At 38.4% G+C, this 22,480-nt stretch overlaps 1 protein-coding gene across 1 annotated transcript in view; it reads right to left on the bottom strand.

Annotated features, from left to right (window-relative positions):
* The window catches only part of LOC114049373 (nidogen-1-like), a 110,321-nt gene extending 88,044 nt beyond the window's left edge, over nt 1–22,277 (bottom strand). Inside the window, exons 1-2 of the mRNA XM_027870648.1 lie at nt 21,872–22,277; nt 1,486–1,782 (exon numbers count right to left, since the gene is read on the bottom strand). Of these exons, the coding sequence (XP_027726449.1) occupies nt 1,486–1,782; nt 21,872–22,084 (510 nt within the window). The 5' untranslated portion in view covers nt 22,085–22,277. The remainder of the gene's footprint in view (nt 1–1,485; nt 1,783–21,871) is intronic.
* Between the last annotated feature and the right edge of the window lie 203 nt (nt 22,278–22,480).

Here is a 22,480-nt window from a genome sequence, read left to right on the forward strand (position 1 = left end):
TTCCATCAGTAGAACTGCTTGGTTTTCACTCCTTGAAATATCATAGCTTTTCCCACCTAGCTCTCTCCATCCTGTGCTTTTAGCATGTTTTCTTTTGTCTTGTATGTTGTCTTCTCCCATTAGACTGTAAGCTCCTTTGGGGCAACGACCGTCTTATCTTTTTCTTATTTGTATCTCCAGCACAGCACAGTGTCTGTCACATAATCAGCACCTAATAAATGCTTATTGAATTGAATATGTTTATTTTTTATAGAAAAAGCACTTTCTTAAGTGCTAATTAAACATGAGTGACTATTATTCTCTTTATAAGAACGCAATTGACTAGATTAGGACAGAAGACTTACCCATCATGAAACCTTTGGTATTTTAAGTTTTATTTCTGATCTGATGTTCTAATAGAAATCCACTAAAGATGTGGTATATATCTATAAGCATAGCCAGGTGGTAGTAAGTTTCTTAAGCTTTTAAATCACCACTTGTTTTGTTGTTATACATGGGATGGACCTCCTATGATGAACCTTTGAGTGGAAATGAACGAGAGTAACACAGGATAGGCAGGCACAGATGGATACTGTATCTGCATCCATGGGAAGAGTTAATGAGATCACAGATCCATTTGAGTAAAATGCTCATCAAAGACAAATTGTGTTTATAGCTATCTAGTCACCATAAAAACAATACAATTTATAGAGCCTTGCAGATAAAGTACCCAAAAAAACTCAGGCCAGCAAACATGACCACCAGTCCAACCAGTACATGTTTAAACATTTTGCCAATGTGTTGAAATCATTTTTAATTAAAATTTGAGACCAGTGCTGACTTGTATGGCTATTCTGCTTAAGTAACAAGTGAACGTAGATAGAGACACTAACTCTCAAAAGGAATATCACTGAATTCAGAATCAGGCAGATCTGTCTTGGGTTCCATTTTTGGAGGTTAATTTATGGAAATACTTAAAGGATTTCACTATAAAATTATTTTACCCATGAGGTGGTACTACACCATGGACAGTCATATTCGATTTTATTTTATATACTCACTGCTTTTCACTGACAACTAAAGTACAAGCTGATGTCAGTCAATAGATATTTACTAAGCACTTATATTATATGTCAGGCACTATGCTAAGGCTGATGATACAAAGAAAGACAAATTTTCACTAAAGAAAGGAATATTTCTTGAAAACTTTCTATTTATCCTCGTTAAATTTCTCCTTATTTATGGTATCTGCAGCTAATGCTTTCCCCTTTCAAATTACCTTTATATACACTGTACATATGTGTATGTACAAAACTTATATTTACCTAGATATCTGCATATTGTCTCCTCTACTAGAATATGAGATCCTTATGGGACCATGATTTCATATTTCTTGGTATTCCCAGTATTTAGCACAGTACCAGGAACATAATACTTAATAAAAGCTTGTTGACTAACTGACCAGTATGTTAAGATATGAGCTGGAACCCAACAGAATATATTTACCTTGCCTTGCTCAGTAGGGTCCCTTTCTGACCCTTGATAAGGAGCCACGGATTCCCAGGTGACCACCACCACACTCTGGGGTTGGAAAGAGACCTCAGGGAAACCTTTTCGGACACAATCTGCAGCTAGTTGAACAATAGCAGGGGAAGAATCTTCCCGATAATAAACCTTTCCACCATTTGTGGTGTCCAGGTCAGCCAGGAAGGGTGCAACAGCTCCAAAGGAAGGTGGAAATCGACCAGGGCTGGCTTCTTCAAGAGGAGGTTCACTCATGGCAATGAGGCCATTTGTAGAGACCTGTACAAAAAAATCCAAAGGCAATTTAAAATCAGTATTACATATATTATTTTCTTAAAACTCATTGAAAAAAAAACATTAAAAACTCATTGAGCACTCATGACAACCACCCCACAAAATGCAAAAGACATAGTGCCTACTGTGTCATTTGTACTCAATACTGAATTGCTATTCCCATTATCTCTAATAACAATAATTGACATTTATGTAGCACTTAGAATTTGTATAACACATTAAATACAGTATCTCATTTGATATAATTAATGAAGTGAGTCCTTCACAGATAACAATCAGGACAATTTAACTATTGAAGTAGAAGAGCACTTTATTCTAAGGCTGGGGAGGATTGCAAAGCTCTGGTGTACTACCACTAATGAGCCAAATTCTCTCCACTCCTACATAAGCTCTGGGGGAAAAAACCGTCCTGAATGAATTTAAGACACCCTGGTCACTGATCTGAGAGAGCTGGATTGATACAAAGAAACAAATAGGAATGGTAAGAGGCCTGAGGATTTATTACCAGTTTTCTTCAGAATTTAAATCTATATAAAAAAAAATTTACCAAACCAAAAAGATTTTTAGCAGCTTGTTCTCCACTTGGTGAATCCAGAGTAAAATGAATGAAGTCAGAGTTCTTTTCTTTTTTTTGTTGTTGTAAATAATTTTTTTGTTATAATCTTACTATCTCGACAAAAATGAACAAATCGACAATAACAAAAGGAACAAAATCACACACAAAACCACAAACTCCAAAATTTTTGCAGTTTGCTGCATCTTGTTTGCTCTATGAATCTTTTCTTAGCTCTTTGTATCTCTAGCATTTAGCAGTGTCTGATACATAGAAGGTACTCAATAAAAATGTTCGCTGGTTGATTGATTTTGTTGCTTTTAAAAATATCATTGTCCTTAGTGTGAATGTTGTTCTGATTCTTTGTTCTGCATCATTTTTTGAAAATCTTTCTCTATTTCCCTGCATCTTCATTAATTTGTCAATTATACTCCATTCCACCAATATGCCACAATTTATTCAATTATTCTCAAATCACTAGACCACTGTCAGAATTTTCCTATTAAAAATGAAACTGCTATGAATATTTTTGTATGAATAGACCTCTTTCTCCTTTTAGTAACACTCCTAAGAAATAATTCCAGTCGTGGGTGGTCAATGGGAATAAACAGTTCTGTAGATCTTCATATATGTCAGCATATTTCAGCATTCTCTTTTGTGCTACAAATTACTGCTCTCCGTAAGAAAGTAGCTAAAAGACTTTGGCAATCCCCCATCACACTATTTGTGTCCTCAGTACTATGTTTATAAACTAACATCTCACTATTCTTTCAAATTCACAGATGGTGACAGATTCCACTATTACAAAAGAACTCCCATTTTTATAGTCTTGTTCTTTTAATCTCAATGGACCGTAATTTTAAAAAATTAATTTCTCTAGACCTCCCCCAACATATGGAATCAAACTTAGCATTTCATGCACCCTTCAAAGGGCAACAGCATAAACACCAAGACCATAAATCTAAACAGTCAACTCTTTAACCATTTGTGGGTCAATTGGCAAGTTTGTAGGTTTGAGAGACTCGTCTTTTCTTTTTATCTTTTGTTGCCTTCGTTTCTGTTGACCTCTATGTTCATAATGGGAGAAAGGAAAAAGAAGGGTAGCTAAAATAAGGCAAGTTTATAATTTGTTTGAAAAAGATGACAAAATATTTGGTGGGTTAGGCGGAAGCAGCGGGAAGAATTCCAAAGTTTTGAAGTTGTTGGATTTCTCTGAGCTACCTCAAAGTTTGTTCCAAAGAAGAAATCTTTTTCTTTGCAACCTATGAAAAAAAGAGGGGGGAAAAACCTTCTCCTGACCAGACTTTAAGTGGCAGTTTCCTAGAATTAACTGGTACAGTCATCATTTTCCAGATTCAAATGGACAGGCTATGGAGAAGGAAGTTAAGGAAGGAATTTCACACAGACATTCTCACATTTGCCTCTCTCTTTCTTTCTTCCCCAAAATATAGTATTGCACAAACATCACAGTTAAAATTACATGTGGGAGTGTGGGAAAGGAACACACTTTCTTAAAGAGTAAGACTTTGGCAGCTACAGGCTGCTTGTAGGCAATTGTAGCATATACTTCTAGGGACCACATGGGTTTTCATTTAAATGGCCATTTCCAAATGGAGTTTAAATCAATGCAGCAACTTTGAAAAAATACTTCTAAGGCCTCCAGGAAACTAAAATGCAGGAATAGCAGTCTCAAGACATGAATCATTATCCCTGAAATGTACCTTCCTCACTGGGGTGCTGGCAAAATTACTTTGATTTTCAAATAATTATTCATAAAGTTCTATGAACTCCTTGGAGGAAGAGTATGGAAACATATGGTATATTGGGCAAAGTACTAGATGTGCAATCACAAAAGTCCTGTTTAGAGTTATGGCTCTGACATTTACCAGTTGTGTAAACCAAAGTGAGTCAATTAATCTGACTTAGCTTCAGTTTCTTCATCTATACAATGAAAATAAAACTAAATGAACTACCTATTTCACAGGGTTGTTGTGGAAGAGGAGGAGGGAGGGAGGGGAGAAAGAAGGAGGAAAGAAGAAGGTGAGGGAGGGAGAGAGAGAGAGAGAAGGAGGAGGAGGACAAGGAAAGGAGAAGGAAAAAAGAATAAGGAGGAAAATGAGAAAAAGAAGAAAAAGAAGAAACAGCAGCTATCATTATATAGGACTTTAAGGTTTGCCATGAGTTTCACATATATTTTCTTATTTAATGTTCCATTGGACATTTTGGCTTCTCAGTCCTAGTTTCACATTTGTGAAATGGATATATTACATAGTCCAGAGTATTAAATTCTGGACCTGAAAGTTCCACAGCCGGACCAGATTAAAACATAATTGGGAAATGTTTAACAAAATAAACAAAAACACAATACAACATAGATTATGTTAAGTTGTGGGTTTCTAAGTCAATATGAAGCTGCCAGGATCTACTTCTATTTGAGTTGGACACCACTCATGTAGCCTACATTTCATTTTCTTATTTAAAAAGTTTTTAAGATAATGAAATGTCATAGATATAACGTGCCCAGATTTCAGCAAGGCATTTTGGCAAAAATCTCTCACAATTTGTCAAGGTGGAGAGGTGTAAACAGCTACATGGATTCAGAAAAGACTGACTGACCAACTGGTCCCAGAGAGTCCAGTGAAACATCTCTAGCAAAGTGCCTAAATATTAATTTTGCCTCTGTCAGTATTCTGATAAATATTTACAATCAATGACTTAGATGAGGACATAGATGGACTGATGATTATCAAATTTGCCTAGGACATGAAGCTAAAATATAGATGGCATGTCAACTGGTAGATGGTGTAGTAGATAGAGTACTGGGACTGGAGTTAAGAAGTTCTGAATTCAACTCTGGCCTCTGACGCTTAGTAGCCGCGTGTCCCTAGGCAAGTCATTTAACCTCTGTTTGCCTCAGTTTCCTCAACAATAAAATAGGGATAATAACAACACCTACTTTGCAAGGTTGTTTTGAGTATTAAATGAGATAATATTTACAAAGTGCTTAGCACAGTGCTTGGTACATAGTAGGTGCTATATAAATGCTTATTCCCTTCCCCTTGTTCCTCTCCCCCAAACTGAAACTGTTTTGTTGCCAGAGTCTCTAAGGCCATCTATTCTCCTTAGGGATGACAATGGAATCACAACATTAGGACTCCAACACCTCAGTACCAAATGTGTTCTATAGTAATAGCTGACCAACTTTGGGGAATTACAAAACATTTTACAAACATTGTCTCATGGAGGAAATGGAAATAGCATTTAATAAGCTGAAGTAAAAAAGAATGGTTGTATCAGGCAAAGTATCCCATATTTCACTGCATTAATTGTCACCACTGCATAATTGTAGCACCCTGTTTTTTCAGTCCAAAAATTGGTTTATAACCTTTCATTGAGTAATTGTCACATGGTATAATTCTGTTCATCATGGTGCTTAAAAGGTAAACAGAGCAGCATTGTATTCACCAATGACACGTGGATACCCATTTATCTCTCACACATCGTGAATTTTCAGTGCACACACATTGTCTATATGTAAACAAACCAGCTAAATATCACTTGCTCCATTTCTACAATGAATGAATAATGAGTGGGAATCACCAATTGATACTCACTGGAAATATTAAGCACCCTTCCTTGGAACTGTTATATACATGGGCAATTAAGAGTTGGGAGTTTGTATCATACAAAACAGTTGTCAAAAGCTTCAAAAAGATGGGAATTTTGTTCAGAGCCATTTTTTTTTACAGGCATTTGGAGGGGTTTAGGGGAGAGCTCAAGCAAGTCACTGCTTTTACTCTGCCATCTTAGCTCCGCCCCAAGAGCTTTTCTTTTTTCTTTGTTTTTTAATGAGGTAATGGAGGTTAAGTGACTTGCCTAAGCTCACACAACTAATAAGTATCATGTGTCTGAGGCTGGATTTGAACTCAGATCCTCGTGACTCCAGGGCCACCTAACTGCCCCCAAAAGATGGGAATTTTGAATGTACCAGATGGAACTAAAGATGTTGGACTATGGCAGAGCATGGATGATGACAAAGTAAACACATCTGATATGAATGGCACTGAGGACAGAGCATCAGATAACAAAACCAATGAGAGCAGCACAGAATATTTGGACACAGAAGATTAAATTTTGTAAGTCCGTACTTTGCAACAGTGTAGTAAATTTTCTCAAGTGTAATAATTCAACTATAACGCATAAATCAATAGCAACTAATGTGTTAACTTTATGTTTCAGACCAGGAAAATATTTGTTGAACTGTCATGAAGAAATGATATGCATCGATTTGGACTATTCTAATTTAATGTATATTCACGAGTATTCTGTGCATCCTAATCTTGCACCAAAGACAGTTTAGTAATAAATGATGTTTAAGTAATATAGCCCAATTTTTTAAAAAGTTTCACATAATGGTCACACCCCACTTTTTTGCAAAAACTTGGAATAAAACATACGATGATTATGCGGTGAAATATGGTATGCAGAAGAAAACTGTATTGGAAGTGACCCTGTTTTAAAAGCATTGAGGAATGTATTTTCGTGATATTTCAAAGAAGGGTAGATATTGAATGATTAGAAAAGACAGATTTAATATTACCCCAAAATAGTGATTGATAGAGCATAATAACCACTGATTCAAGTAACTACCTTTTCATCTCTATGAACTCTTTATGAGAATGCTCTACATATTTGTCAACTTTATTCTTGATGAAAAGGAAACAAGCAGACGTTTGCACACAATTTTCTACAACAAACCATGTTGGCTATAAGTCACACAATAGACTGAAGAATATAAATAAGCAAATGAAGTATGTGGTCACTCAAAAGGAGAAGAGCCTAACACACCACATAGAAGGAACCAAATAGATAAAGAATACCTATTATTCCGACCATGATGTGCACTTGAATGAGCAGTTCATCAAGTTAATACATCAATACATATATTTTGGACAAGTACTGTAGAGATCTCATGAGCTGTGACCAAAACTGAACCTAAAGAAGAGATATTGGATTGCCTTTGGGAAATGGCACAATATAGTACTTTCAACCATCCCAAGATACTCTCAGATACAAAAACCCGTATTTCAAACACCAATATCCTTTCAGTGATACCATATGACTGAAAATTATGGAATAACGTAATATCCAAGGGATCAAAATTTTAAGTGACTCAAAGAGCAAAGGAGACTTTAGTGATAGGTATGAGCAGTTTGTGAATTACCTATTTGTGCAAAAAAGACTAGTGTAAAAGACAGACAGAGACAGACAGACAGACAGACAGACAGAGGTCAAAAGAATTATCCAGGAAATGTATGATCAGAAAAAGAGGTCAGCTGATCACGTAATGAGACAGGAATAACAGAGTCGTTATGTTGCATAGAGACCTACAAAATGTCAAAAGACTTAAAGGAAAGCTTCCTGCATGTTAGGTAAACCTTTATGGACTTTTAAGTGAGGCCATGGACAAGAACCTCACAGAAAGAAAAAGCATATATAGGGATTGCTATTGGCACCATTTGAAGGAGTACCTACATGAAAAATTATAGGAACATGGAAATACAAAGTGGATAACAGAATATCTCAATAGACTGGAACAGTAATCTTAACTAATAAGATGAAATTTAAAGGTCTGATATCTAAGATAGGCATGGAATTAATAGAAATACATAACAACAAGAACCAGTTGCCAATTGAAAAGTGACCAAAAGATATGAACAGATAATTCTCAAAAGAAGAAATGTAAACTATCAACAAGCATATGAAAAAACATCTCCACTTCCTTTCCTCTCACTCTGTTCTTAACTGTCTGCGTTATGGCTTCTGACATCATCATTCAACTGAAACTGCTCTCTCCAAATTTACCAATGAGATAATTCTCTTTCTCCTACCTTTCCAGTCTTCTTACATCTTACTCCCCATCACCCATTTCCCCATGGTGCAATCCAGTGAAACTTGTCTCCCTGCTGTTCCTTGTACAAGATCATCCATCTCCCAAAACTATACATTTTTACTGGCTTTCCTCCATGCCTGGAATTCTCTCCCTCCTCATCTCAACTTTCTGACTTCTTGGGGTTTTATTTTTATTATGAACTTTAAAAAAATCAGCAAGCATGAACATTTCAAATGATTAAGATCAGAAAAAAAGAAGACTTTTGTGGAACTTATATGTGGAACTGTGAACTTTTATAACATAATTTTTAAATGCATATTATATTTCTGAGTCTCAGTTCTCTCATCCAGAAAATGAGGTTAATAACAACTGCTCGAGTTTTAAAAACAAATGTTAAAAATTGTTTTCACATGCAGCTGGGAAATAAGATACACAGTCAATGGGGTATAGAAATCTATCCTGACCTAAAGGAAAATAGAAGGAGAAGGGGATAAGAAAAGGGAGGGGAATAGAAGGGAGGTCAGATTAGGAGAAGGGGTATTCAGAATGCACGCTGTCTTGGGAGGGGGAAGGGATGAGATGGGGAGAAAATTTGGAACTCAAAATCTTATGGAAGTGAATGTTGAAAACTAAAAATAAATAAATTAATAATAACAACTGCTCTCCCTACTTCACAGGATGATTATGAGAATAAAATGAGATCATACATGTAATTACTTTGTCCCAATCCTTATATTAAATTGAACATGATACTAATAAAACTGATCTATTTGTTTTTGTCCCATTCTAAACATTTTTTCCTCTCTTCAAATTTTTTAATATTTCATGAATGCTTTTTTCTCTTGTTTGTTGCTTTGAACCTTTTCTACTATGCCATGTTGTCTCTCTAAGAGGAAAGCATGCTAGACATGGAGTATGAGAACCTGGGTTCAAATTCTGACTCTGCCACTTACTAGAGTGTGATGCTGTACACATCATTCTCTGGGCTCAGCTTCCCTATTTGCAAAATTATGGATTCGGATTAGTTGACTTCCAAGTTCCACTCTATCTCAAAATCTGTGATCTCATGGGCCCTATGATATTTTCTTCTTCTTTGGAGGGGGTAGTGATAGAATTCTCAATAACTACATACTTCCCCCCTCCCAAAGAGAAGACCCTCCCTTGTAACAAACAATATAGTCAAGCACAAAAATTCATATGCTAATTTTATCTAAAAACGTATGTCTCATTCTGTACCTCTAATCCATCAATTCTCTATCAAGAGGTAGGTAGCATGCTTCACCAAGAGTCTTCTAAAGTCATGATTGGTCTTTGCATTGATCAGAGTTCTTAAGTCTTTCAAAGTTGCTTTCCTTTATATTATTGTACTCACAGCTTAATGCATTCTCCTGGTTCTTTTCACTTCACTTGGTATGAGTTAATAAAAGTTTTCCCATGTGTCTCTGAATATATTCCCCTTGTTGTTTCTTATGATATAATAATACTCTGTTACATTTAAATGCCACTTCTTTATAATATCAAAAAGTACTACTATAAGTACTTTTGTACCAATAGATATTTTTCCTCTGTCTCTGACTTCTTTGGGACTATATGCCTGGTAGGTCAAAAGCTATGCACAGAACAGTGATTTTTGGAGTATAGTTCTAAATCATTTTCCACAATGCCTGGATTAATTCACAGCCCCACCAACATGCATTAGCATGTCTGTCCTCTCACTGCCTCTTCAATAATGTCCATTTTCATTTTTTTTAATTTTTTGCCAACCAGATAGATGTGACATGGACCCTCAGAGATGTTTTAATATGTATTTCTCTTATTAATGATTATTTGTAGACAATTGTTTAATAAACCTTTATTAAGTGCTTGCTATGTGCCAGACACTGTGCTGAGCATTGGGGATAAAAGGAAAATTTTGAATTTTTTTAAGGATCCACTCTTAAGAAGCTCACAATCTAAACGGGGAGACAACATGAAAATGACTATATACAAATAAGCTATATACATATTAATTGGAGATAATCAACAGAGGAAAGGCACTAGCATTATGGGAAACTGGGAAAGACTTCTTGTAGAATGTGAGATTTTAGTTGTGACTTAAAGGAAACCAGCAAAGCTAGGACATGGAGATGAGGCGAGAATTCCAGGCATGGAGGACAACCACAAAAATGCCTAAAGCCAGGGGATGAAAATTCTTATTTGAGAAGTAGCAAAGAGACCACTGCCACTGCTTTGAAGAGTCCATAGGCATGGCTAAAGTCTTAGAAAACTGAAAGGTGGGAAGGGTCCTAATTATGAAGGGCTTTGAGTGATAAACAGAGGATTTTATATTTGATCTGAAAGCAATAAGAAGCCACTGGAGTTTATCAAATAGGAGGATGCCATTGTTAGACCTGTGTTTTAGGACAATCAATTTGACAGCTAAGTGGAGGATGATGGACTGGAATGAGAGAGACTTCTGAGTGCCTAGGAGGATGGTGAAACTATTCTCATACCATACCTCAGCTGCAATAAAGAAGTTCAGAAGGAGAGAGGATTTGGGGGGGAAGATGAGTTCAGTTTTGGTCATGTTGAATTTAAGGTATTTATGGCATGTCCAGTTTGAGATGTACAATAGGTAGTTGGAGATGAGACACTGGAGGTCAAGGGAGGTTAGGGCTAGATAGGTAGATCCGAGAAACATTTGTATAAAGAGGATAATTGAATCTATGGGAAATGATGAAATCATTGAGTAAAATAATATAAAGGGAGTGGAAAAGAGGTCCTGGGACAGAGCTCTAGGGTCACCTAAGGAGGCACAACCAGGATGTAGATTTGGCAAAGGAAACAGAAAAGGAGAGGTCAGACAGGTAAGAGACAAAAAGAAGAGACATTGTGTCACAAAAACCTAGAGAGAAGAGACTATCAAGGAAAAGAGGGAGATGTATCAAAAGTCAATAATGAAAAGGACTGAGAAAAGACCATTAGATTTGGTGATTAAAAGGGATCAATCAACCAAGGTTGGTTGGCCCCTTCTCCGCAATTTATAGCCTCAAAGTTACCTAAACCCCTAAGAGGTTAAGTATTTGTCCAGGTCCACACGCTATTTGTCAGATGTAGGATTTGACTAGGGCTTTCAGGCTTCAAGGCTGGAGTTAATCCACTACATTACTGCCTCTCAGTGAGATACAATACCTCATAATTCACCTCATAATCATCGCCACTGCATAATTGTAGCACCCTGTTTTTTTTTAAGTCCAAAAATGGTTTATAACCTTTCATCACGTAACCATCACATGGTATAATTCTGTTTGTCATGCTCCTTAAAAGGTAAACAGAGCAGCAATGTATTCACCAGTGGCATATAGATAGGGACTTATCTCTCACACATTGTGAGACACCAGCCTAGAATTCTCAGCGCATAGGCACTGTCAGTATATTTCTGAAAGATGACTTGCCTGGCTTATTTAGAGCACTAAAGTACCAATGGTATGAAGAGGCATAGGCACATAGGGAGCAGGAGGGCAGGTGAAGCGGCCATGAGTTGGTCACATGATATGGTAAGGCTTGCATCTTCCCAATTTTAACATATATTCTTGAGTATTCCGTGAATCCTAATCTTACACCAAAGACAGTTTAGTAATAAATGATTTTTAAGTAACCTTGGCACAATTTTTTAAAGCTTTGCATAATGGTTGCACCCCACCTTTTGTGAAATATGGTAGTATGCAATGTATCCCTGCTTTAGAGATGAGGAAAGGGTCTAAGAAAGATAAAGTGACTGACATGGAATTATGCACCTCGCAAGTATCACAGATTGGCTTCAAATTCACAGCTTCCGACTCAAATCAGTGCTCTATCTACTACATTATTCATCTCAAGAAACATTAAGCACCTACTTAGGTATCACCTCAGGAAGCTGAGTTCATCTAGTGATGGTCCTAGATTTATTTTACTGAGTAAATAAGAATGATTTGAAAATAGTAGTCACCTGAAAATGGATTCTTTCAATGTATTTGGAAATAATTTGTTCTCTTAGCATTTTAAAGTACCCTAAAATCTAGTTTGCTATATTAATTTATACCACAAAACCAGATTCCTTAGCAAAATTAAACTTTACTTTCTCCAAATTATCAAAATTAATGAGATTTTACTAAACATGCATAAACAATCCTGAAACACCTTTAAATAATATTTGCTCTTTACACTGTTCCCATAGGTCAAGGATCCAAAAGCTGAAAACATAAGTGTCTAATGGCTAACAGCTGTAGTCACTTATTTTACAATTGTTTAAATCCAACTGGCCACCACTAAGAAGTCAGACGACATAGACTAGGATAGTTTTTTTTCCTTTCAAAAGGCACTTCCAGTTTCAAGGTTTTTCTTTAAATTAAGCATTAAAGAAAGTTGAATTCAAGCATGTGAATTCTTAAAATGAAATTTTGTATTCTTTAGTTTCACACACACACACACAAGTAACTGAGATTACCCAGTCAGGGTTGAACAAGAGCACAGAGATTGCAAATGATGGGTCTTCAGAAATGCAAGTCATATAGTGAACAGATAATAAAACCTGGGAATGTATGGAAAGGGGTTAAAAAGCACTGCTTTTGGAGTCAGAAGTCCCAGGTTTGAATCCTGGCTCTCATACTTGTTTTATCAACATCAACAAACATAACACTTACTGTGTGAGAGGCAATCTGCTAAGTTCTAGAAATACTGTAGAAAGAAAGGCAAAAACATGTTCCTGCCCTCAAAGAGCTCACATTTTAATGGCACATGACTTTGGGCAAGTCACCTAATCTCTGTTAGCCTCAGTTTCCTGTAAAACGGGAATGATTACAGTATCTCCCTTCCAGGTTGTTGTAAGGAAAAGTGAGATAATATTTGTAAGGTGTTTATAGTATCTGGCATATAATAGGTGCTATATAAATGCTAGTCGTTATTATTATCAATTTTCTTGTCTGTAAAATGAAAGGGTCATGGGCAGCTAGGTGGTGTAGTGGACAGAGCATCAGCCCTGGAGTCAGGAGGACCTGAATTCAAATCCAGCCTCAGATACATGATACTTACTAGCTGTTTGACCCTAGGCAAGTCACTTAACTCCAACTGCCTCACCAAAAACAAAAAGAAACAACAAACAAAAACAAAAACAAAAAATGAAAGGGTCAGATTATATGATCCTTAAGGTTCCTTCTAGCTCTAAATTCAATAGTCCAGTTAGGCAGATAAGGAGAGAAGGCAGAAAGGGAAGGGGGGAATAGGTTAGAGCAAATTACAATATTTTGTACTATTCTTCCAACACTTTCTAAATGATGTTATAGATGGGGTTTTTTAACCTTCATGCCATACTCCCTATTAGATTTCTAACTCCCCAAGTGAAGAGTGTGTTATATTACAGAATCTCAGGGTTATAAGGGGTTTCAGATGTCAAACCTGAAGAAGAAGCCCTTCTACAAAATACCTTATAAATGGTCATGAATCCTTTGCTTGATGATCTCCAATGAGAGAGATTTCACTACCCCTTGAGGCAGCCCTTTCTATGTTTGAATAACTTTAATTATTAAGAAGTTTTTCCTTATATCACAGCTAAATTCACTTCTTCCACCCATTTGTCCTAGAAGGGCAAAGCTAGGAATAAGTACTACCAAGTTTAATCAATCTTTAAAAAATTTACAGAATCAAAGACTTAGAGCTAGAAGGTACCTTTGAGATCATCTAGTCCAACACCAATCATTTTACAGATGAGGAAATGGAGGTCCCACCAGGTTAAGTAGCTTAACTTAAGGGCCACAAGAGACAATAAGTCACATAACCAGAAAGTGAACTCACATCTTTGGACTCCAAAATCACCAACTGGAGACAACTGTCATGTCCTCTCAGCTTTATGTCATTTGCAAATTTGATGAGCATACATCTAAGCCTTTATCTAAGCCATTAATAAGAACATTAAATAGCACAGTACCAAGGACAAATTACTTGAGATATCCACTGAAGGACTCCTGTCACAATAATATTGAATCATTAACAATGACTCTTTTGAGTCCAACCAACTAACTAATTCTGATTTCAACTGATTGATTATTGTCTATTCCTCTCTCTCCAATTTCCCCAGAAAAAGAATGAGATACTTCATCAAAAGCTTTGCTAAAATCTAAGTAAACTATATCCAAGCATTATCCTCACCTACTAGTTTAATAATCCTGTCCAAAAAGGAAATGAGGTTAGTATGGCAAGATGTGTTCTGGATAGTTCTTCATAATTACCACTTCCCTTTCTATATGTTCATCAATCACCTCTTTAAAGCATAGAATGTTTGAGGAGTTTAATATGAAACCAGTTTGCAAAGATAGGTTAATGTCAGAGTCTGAAAAGCTTTTTAAATATTAAATGAAGGAATTGGTATTTTGTTCTAGAAGTAATAAGGAGCCTCTGATGCTTCTTGACCAGGCAAGAGTCATGGTCAGATCTGTGCTTTAGGAGTACCAATTTAACAGTATGGATTGGAGAGGGAAACGCTAGAGGCAGAGAGACCAATTAGGGAACTACTGCAGTAGTCTAGTTGAGAGGCGATAAGTAGCTGAATGATGTTTCTAGCAACTGTGTAGAAAGAAGGATTGAAGCAAAGAAAACAGTAGGAGGGAAACTAATTAGGAAGCGGCTAAATGGCATCATAGATGAGTGCTGCATCTGGAGTCAGGAAGAACTGTGGTTAGTACCCCTGCCCTTGGGGCCCCGTGCTCCGTCCTTCCAAATGGAGGGTGGACATTAGGGAGTTCCTCCCAGATCAGTCCTCCATTTAAGGACACTCAGGGCAAGCCATTTACTTCATCGTTTCTTACCTGGCTTCCGTCCTCTAGACTTCGTCATGCTTCTGTAACCAGTCCCTTTCTTCCCTTTTCTGCTTTCTTTTATATGCTGTCTTCCCCTCATTAGATTGTGAGCTCCTTGAAAGTAGGGACGGTCTTTTGCCTTTCTTCTAATCCTCAGCACTTAGCATAATGAACGGCATATAGGAGGTGCTTAACAAATAACTACTGACTGACTAACCTAGTTCAAATCTTCCCTCAGAGCCTCAGTCTCCCTATCTGTAAAATAGATAATAATAGCACCTACCTCACAGTGTTGTAAGAATCAAGTGAGGTAAGATATGTAAAATACTTTGCAAACCTTAAAACAACACATCAAAGCTAGCTATTAAACTATTACAATAGATGAAAATATTTGTGACAGAAGGCCTAGATTCAAATCTCTACTCTGTTGCTTATGATCTGTGTCAACTTGGACGAAGTGCATAATTTCATTGAACCTCAGTTTTTTCCGCTGTAAAATAACAGAATTTGACTGTTTCCTTTTAACTCTAAATTCTGTTATACTACTATGTGCAAAATAGGAAAGATGTAATGAGGTCCCAGATTTAGGAAGTGACTGTGCTGACTTAAAAGGAATTAATCTGAAAAACATCATACACAAAAATCTATAGAAGCTGATATTAGAATAGATATGACTGAGAGGAGAAATATGTGGAAAATTACTTGCAGGGTAATGAAGATAGTCTATCTTCTGCTGATACCTGGGAGGAGCAGAATGTCTACATTTTGAAGTTAGAGTAGTCAGAAGTAGGGAAAAGAGGGTAAGGAATAGGAAACCAACAGATTATAGCCTTTTAAAGATGGATTTTGGGGGCATTCATCCCACAGAATCACTGACTTAGAGTCGTATCCAAGTCAAAGAACTTACATGTGTCCCTACTGAAATTCATCTTTAGACTCAGCCCAATCTTTTTTACTCTCATCTCTTTCATACAGTGTGTTATCTCTCTCACCTTTGTGTCATCTGCAAATCAGCTATAGATAGACAGACAGACAGATAGATAGATAGATAGATAGATAGATAGAAGAGCACCTAGGTGGTGTGGTGGTAGAGTGCCTGACCTGGAGTCAGAGGCAAGATTTGAATATAGGTCTTCCTGATTCCAAGTCCAGCATTCTATCTACTGTGCTACATTTCCTCTGAATAATAACACTGAACAATAATAATACCTCAGACCTGCATGACCTGGAAGCTACCTGGTGCAGTGGATAGAGTGCTAGGTCTGGAGTCAGGAAGACTCATCTTTCTGAGTTCAAATCTGACCTCAGATACTAGCTGTGTGACCTTGGGCAATTCACTTAACCTTGTTTGTCTCAGTTTCCTCATTCATAAAATGACCTGGAGAAGGAAATAGCAAACCACTCTAGTATCTTTGCCAAGAAAACCTCAAATGGGTCATGAAGAGTCAAGCACAACTGAAAGACATCTAAACAACAACATAGGGCAGCTAGGTGGCGCAGTGGATAGAGCACCAACCGTGGAGTCAGGAGGACCTGAGTTCAAATCTGGCCTCAGACACATAACACTCAATAGCTGCATGACTCTGGGCAAGTCACTTAACCCCAATTGCTTCACACACACACACAAAAAATAGTTATATATGACAATATAGAGATGACTTATCTGAGTCACCAATAAAAATGTTAAACCACACAGATTCAAGCATGAGACATGCCACTGGAAACCTCAGACCAAGTTGATATTGAACCATTAATTTTGTATGTACTCTTTGATTATTTGGAACTATTCAACTAGTTCCAAATTTATCTAAATATATTATCATCTAGACCCTATCTTTTTCATCAGAGAAGTATAAGATACTTTATGAAAACATTGCTATAATCTATATAAATTATATTCATAGCATTCCCTCATCTGACAGTTTCATAGCCCTGTGGGAAAAAAAAAAAAAAGGAAAGAAGGTTAGTCTGGCATGACCTGTTCTGGATAAAGCTGTCTTGGCTGTTTGTAATTAATACTTCATTTTCTAGATGTTCACTAATCATCTCTTTGATGATTAATGATCCATTCTAGAATTTTCCCAGGAAACAAAATGAAGTTCACCGACCCATTATCACTGGCCATTGATCAAGGTGGCAGATCCCATATGACATTTTCAGTGGCTCAGTGATCTGATTCAGGAATGATTATTCAAGCATGACCTTTTTCCCTTAGTACATAGGCTTGTGTCCAAAGAACAGCTGGTCACATCTGCTGAGCATGCACTGGGGAGATTGAACTTAGACCTTTCATTTTCATAGAATGGGATACTGTGTAGACACTAGAACAATATAATGTAGGGGCCTATTGAGTAAATCTTCAGTGAGAAAATGCTGTGTCAAAATGGCTAATCACTTCAATCTATTTCAGAGGATCATAGATTTGGACATGAAAGGAACCTTAGGACCCATCTACTCCAACCTCTTCATTTTACACATAAGTAAATTAACCCCAAAGTTAAATGACTTTCCCAAGGTCACACACACGCTAAGTAACAAAACCAAGATCCTAAACCACGTCCTCCGACTTCAAATCTAAGTTTTCTACCAGACCAAACTTCCTGCCTAATTCATAGGCATTAAATTTTCCTTGCTTTCAGTTTTCACCATATTAAGCCTAAGATGTTCTACCTGGCATGTACCTAGTCATTTTATAAATAACATTAAATATATAGTTGTTTTATCTTTTTCTGCAGACCTCACTTGTAGGTCTCTATTTCTAATTGCCTACAGGAGGACATCTCCACTTGATCGTCCAACCATACGTGACCTTAAATTCAAGGCTAAAAAAAGAATTCCCCTTTCTTCTGAAACCAGAGCCCCTTTCCAACGACACCTTCTCACATCCCCAAAATAAGACCATCTTTGACATATTTCCTAAATCTAACTTGTCATTATGTTTTATCATTCTTCCTTTGAAATGTGTATAGGATTCACACATTCCTTTTCTTCCTCATTACCACTCCCTGATCTAGGCCCAGATTACTCCAACAGCCTCCACCTAACTTCCCTGCCATCTGTCCACTGCAGCCCATCTCAGACACCCCTTTCAAAGCACTGCTTTCATTTTGTCTTTAGGACCTAACGTGCTTCCTTTACAACCTATCCCTCAAATTCAAATTCCTCTGCCTGACTTTCAAACGCTTTCATCAAGTGACTCCATCTTAACTACCTAATCTCATATCCTAATATTTCCCAAACATGTAGAAAGTACCTCAGATCAGGGATCAGAAGGTCTGTGTTCAAATTTGACTCTGCTTCTTATTACGTGTGTGACTTTGGACAGATTGCCTTAGTTTCTTTATCTTTAGGGTAAAGGAGTTCAATTAGATGATCGCTAATGTCTCTTAAAGGAATGATCAGTCCTCACTGGCCCCACAACATGACATACTTATTTCTGCTTCCACGCTTTTGCTTATACTGATTTCCCTGCCTAGAATCTCCTCTCCCTTTCATGATACTTCAAGTCTAGCCTTATTCTCAAGACTCCTCAAGTCTCTCTTCTTATATGAAGCTTTCCCTAACTGCTCTAATTCATACCAACTCTCATGATGACTTCTTACTGTACTTGGGACCATTATATATTAAAAGTATATTAGTTGAGTGTATTAGTTGGGTATTATTATTAGTATATTAATTGAGTGTATCTTCTCAACCAAATTGTTAACTCCCTGAGCATAAGGATGCCTTTCCTCTTATTCTTCACTGTATCTTAGATGTGCCTAGAGTCAAGCGTGGGGAACCTGCAGCCTTGAGGCTACATGTGGCCATCTAGGTCCTCAAGTGCGGCCCTCTGACTGAATCCAAACTTCACAGAACAAATCCCCTTAATAAAAGGATGTGTTCTGTAAAACTTGGACTCAGTCAAAAGGTTGCACCCAAGGACCTAGAAGGCCACATGTGATCTCGAGGTCATAGATTCCCCACCCCTGTGGCCTAAAACGTTCCTAGAAGAGATCTAGGCACAGAGTAGAGAAGAATAAATGATCAACTTTACCCTCTTCCCTCTCAGGATACCAAAAGGCTTTCAGTACTGCTCATAAAATATTTAGTTCTTACATATACTATCCAATATCCAAAAAAAGAGTTTGGAATTCTCTCACATATATACAAAAAATAAAAACCTACCCAGTCATTCAGGTAATGGAATGATAGAAATTTATTTTGGAAACAATCAAATCCCAGAGCTTGTTTCCAAGTCTTTAGAATGTCCCCAGATATTTAGGTTAATACCACAGGAAAGAGTCCTGGAATAACAAGAGGCCTGGGTTCAAATTCTGCCTCTGACACTGTATGACTATACGCAAACTGCTCAACCTCTAACCGCCTTAATTTCCTCTTCTATAAAATGGGGGTGTAGTACCTGCAGGTCCCTGTTGCTGTGAGAAACAAATGAAATAATGTATCCAAAGAGCTTTGCAAACTTTAAAGCTGCATAGGTCATTTGTGGGAATATCTGAACTTCAGCTTTCTCATCCATAAATGAAAGAGTTAGACAAGATGACCAGTATACTAGATCTGGAATCAGAGGACCTAGATTTGGTAACTTTGGACAAGTCACAAAACCTCTCTTGGCTTTAGTGTTGTCATCTGCAAAATGAATGAGTTGGACTGAATGACCTCTAAGGACCCTTCCAGATTTAAAACTGCTTCTGTGATAGAAAGAAGGAAATAAGTATTTATTAAGCACCTACTATGTGCCAGGTGTTCTACAAATATTATCTCATTTAATCCTCACAACAACCCAGGGAGGTAGGTAATATTATTATCTTCATTTTAAAGTTGAGGAAATTGAAGCAAACAGATTAACTCATCCAGTGACACAGCTAGTAAGCATCTGAGGTCAGGGGGCAGCTAGGTGGTGCAGTGGATAGAGCGCCGACCCTGAACCTATACACTGGGCAAGTCACTTAACCCCCATTGCCTAAAAGTATAAAAAAAAATTTTTTTTTTTTTTTGGTGAGGCAATGGGGGTTAAGTGATTTGCCCAAGGTCACACAGCTAATATCAAGTGTTTGGTCCGAGGTCACATTTGAACTCAGGTCCTCCTGAATTCAGGGCTGGTGCTCCATCCACTGCACCACCTAGCTGCCCCCAAAAAAATTTTTTTTAAAAAAGCATCTGAGGTCACATTTGAACTTTGGTTTTCAGACCCTCCTCTCTATCTGCTGGGCTCAGGGTTGGGGAACCTGCAGCCTCGGGGCCACATGTGGCTCTCTAGGTCCTCGAGTGCATCCCTTTGACTGAATTTAAACTTCACTGAACAAATCCTAATTTGTAGGATATATATCAACCTCTAAGGTCCCTTTTAAACTCTAGTTCCAAGACATTTGGTGTGTGGCTTTGAAGATTTCTCTTGGCAATGATTCACCTCCCTGAGTAGGCTTATTTTAGAGACCAGACAGCAGCACAATAGATAGAAAGAACCCTTGGAGGGTTCTGCAATAAAGCCCTGCTTAGAGTCAATTCTCTGTGAGTTTTTGACTTAAGCATTCTTATGTAAAGCAGACAAGCTACACGTGGGCGTTGTCAAAGGCAGAGTTCAACCAGCCCTCTTACAAAACATGTCCATTTAACAGGAAGGATACAATGGTATGTGTGTTTTGTTTTATTTTCCCCACTTCTGGAACACGTACAATAACTATAAATTCCACATGAGGGGGAGAAGAAAGAGATGAGATTGGGTTGGGATCAGTAACACTTCATTGGGGGGGGGAACCCAACTTATATATGGAGTTTACTAGAAGCCTGGACAGATTTTCTGTCATCAGACGTGAAGTTCATTAGAACTCTGAAGGTTGCCTGCTTTCACTCTTCTTTTAGGGCCTGCAATGGTGACAATACAATGCAACAGGAAATTAGATCACAAGGGTTCTCTCAGTCCATTATACTGCTGTCTAGGCTCTAAAATAAGACTACTTAGGGAGGTGAATCATTGCCAAAAGATACCTTGAAAGCCACACACAAAATGCCTCTGAAATCAGTCCTTGGAAGTACATAGAGATTTCTTCTGCAAATTAATTACCCAGGGACAGAGAATCAGTCTTAACCCCTTCGTGTCAGCACTTCTGACCTCTTATGATTTGGGCACCATGTGGCATTTGAGCATGACTCTGGGTTCTCAGCTCTCGGCCATGCAGGGCTGAAGCCAGCTGAAGGTGATTTAATCCTGGGCTTGTACAGTGTACAAGTTGTACAGTGAAGGTCGTGCGCTCCCTCCTCCAAACTAACAGGACAATGGAAAAATTACAAGCAAAGTTCCTAGGCGCTAAGTTCCCCTTACATTAGGATTTTTCTTTTGAAGGAGATGCAAATTCCTGTCTGGAATTCAAAGGCAGCATAAGACAGAGATGCCAAAGTGGAGAAAAGTGTGGCTCCCCGGGTTCCTTTCTTCTCTAGACGGCGGAAACCAACTGAAAGGCAACTCCCAAAGAGACTTTGGGAGAAGCGGAGAGGAAGGCAAGAACGCAGTTGAATGGGAGCGGCGCACAGGAGGCAGTAGGGACGCGGAAAATACAAACCCGAGGGGTGTTAACGAGACCCCAGAGCTTCCCCTCACACTAAGCCCCGAGACTGCCTCAGGAGCCCTTCCCCGAGCGCCTGGGTCTACACGTCCCCCACGTCGGGTCTCATCTCTGCTCCAAGCACCCTTTCGCCAGCCCAGAATATCCCCCACCATCCCCCTCTCTCTCTCGCTCCCCATTTTCCCTTACACTCCGACCCCAACATACACACACACACGCGCACACACACACACTCACACACGAGGACCGTACTCACATAGACGGAGGAGATATCATATTTGTCATAGAAGTGGATCCGCAGGCGGAGCTCCAAGGCTGAGGAGATGGAGTCGTCCCCAGATTCCAGCTCCTGGTCCCCCTGCTCGGGTCCGAAAGGGAAGAGCTCCTGCCGACTCAGGCAGTCCCCGGGCACCGCGGGCAGAAGTAGCGCCAAGGGCAGCAGTAGCACAATTCGCGTCCATGCAGTCATCTCCCCTCTCTTCCTCTTAAGACCCCTTGGGGACAACACGTCCCAATGAGGTGCTCCCCAAATCCAAACTTTTCAGAGACCTAGAAGCTGAGCAGGGTCCCCAGCAACCGAGAAGAAGGGTGACGCCCGCGGCCGAGCTGTAATCAGAAGCCCCTCAACAGCCCCCACAAGCCTCCAGTTCAGAAAATTCCAAACGGGGAAATCGGGGAGGGGAGCCAAAGGGGGCATGGAGAGAGGAGGGGAAAGGGACATCTACCCAATCAACCTCAGAGGATCAGAACCAATAGGAATGAGGAAGGAGGGGTCACTCCTCCGACCCCTTCCCATGTCCAGCAGCTGTTCTGAAGTAAAGAGGTTTGGGACCCTTCCTTGTGTGCATTTTATTTTTTATTTTTT

The sequence above is a fragment of the Vombatus ursinus genome, unplaced genomic scaffold, assembly GCF_900497805.2.
Source record: "Vombatus ursinus unplaced genomic scaffold, bare-nosed wombat genome assembly UNPS02014798.1, whole genome shotgun sequence".
NCBI classification, from domain to species: Eukaryota; Metazoa; Chordata; class Mammalia; order Diprotodontia; family Vombatidae; genus Vombatus; species Vombatus ursinus.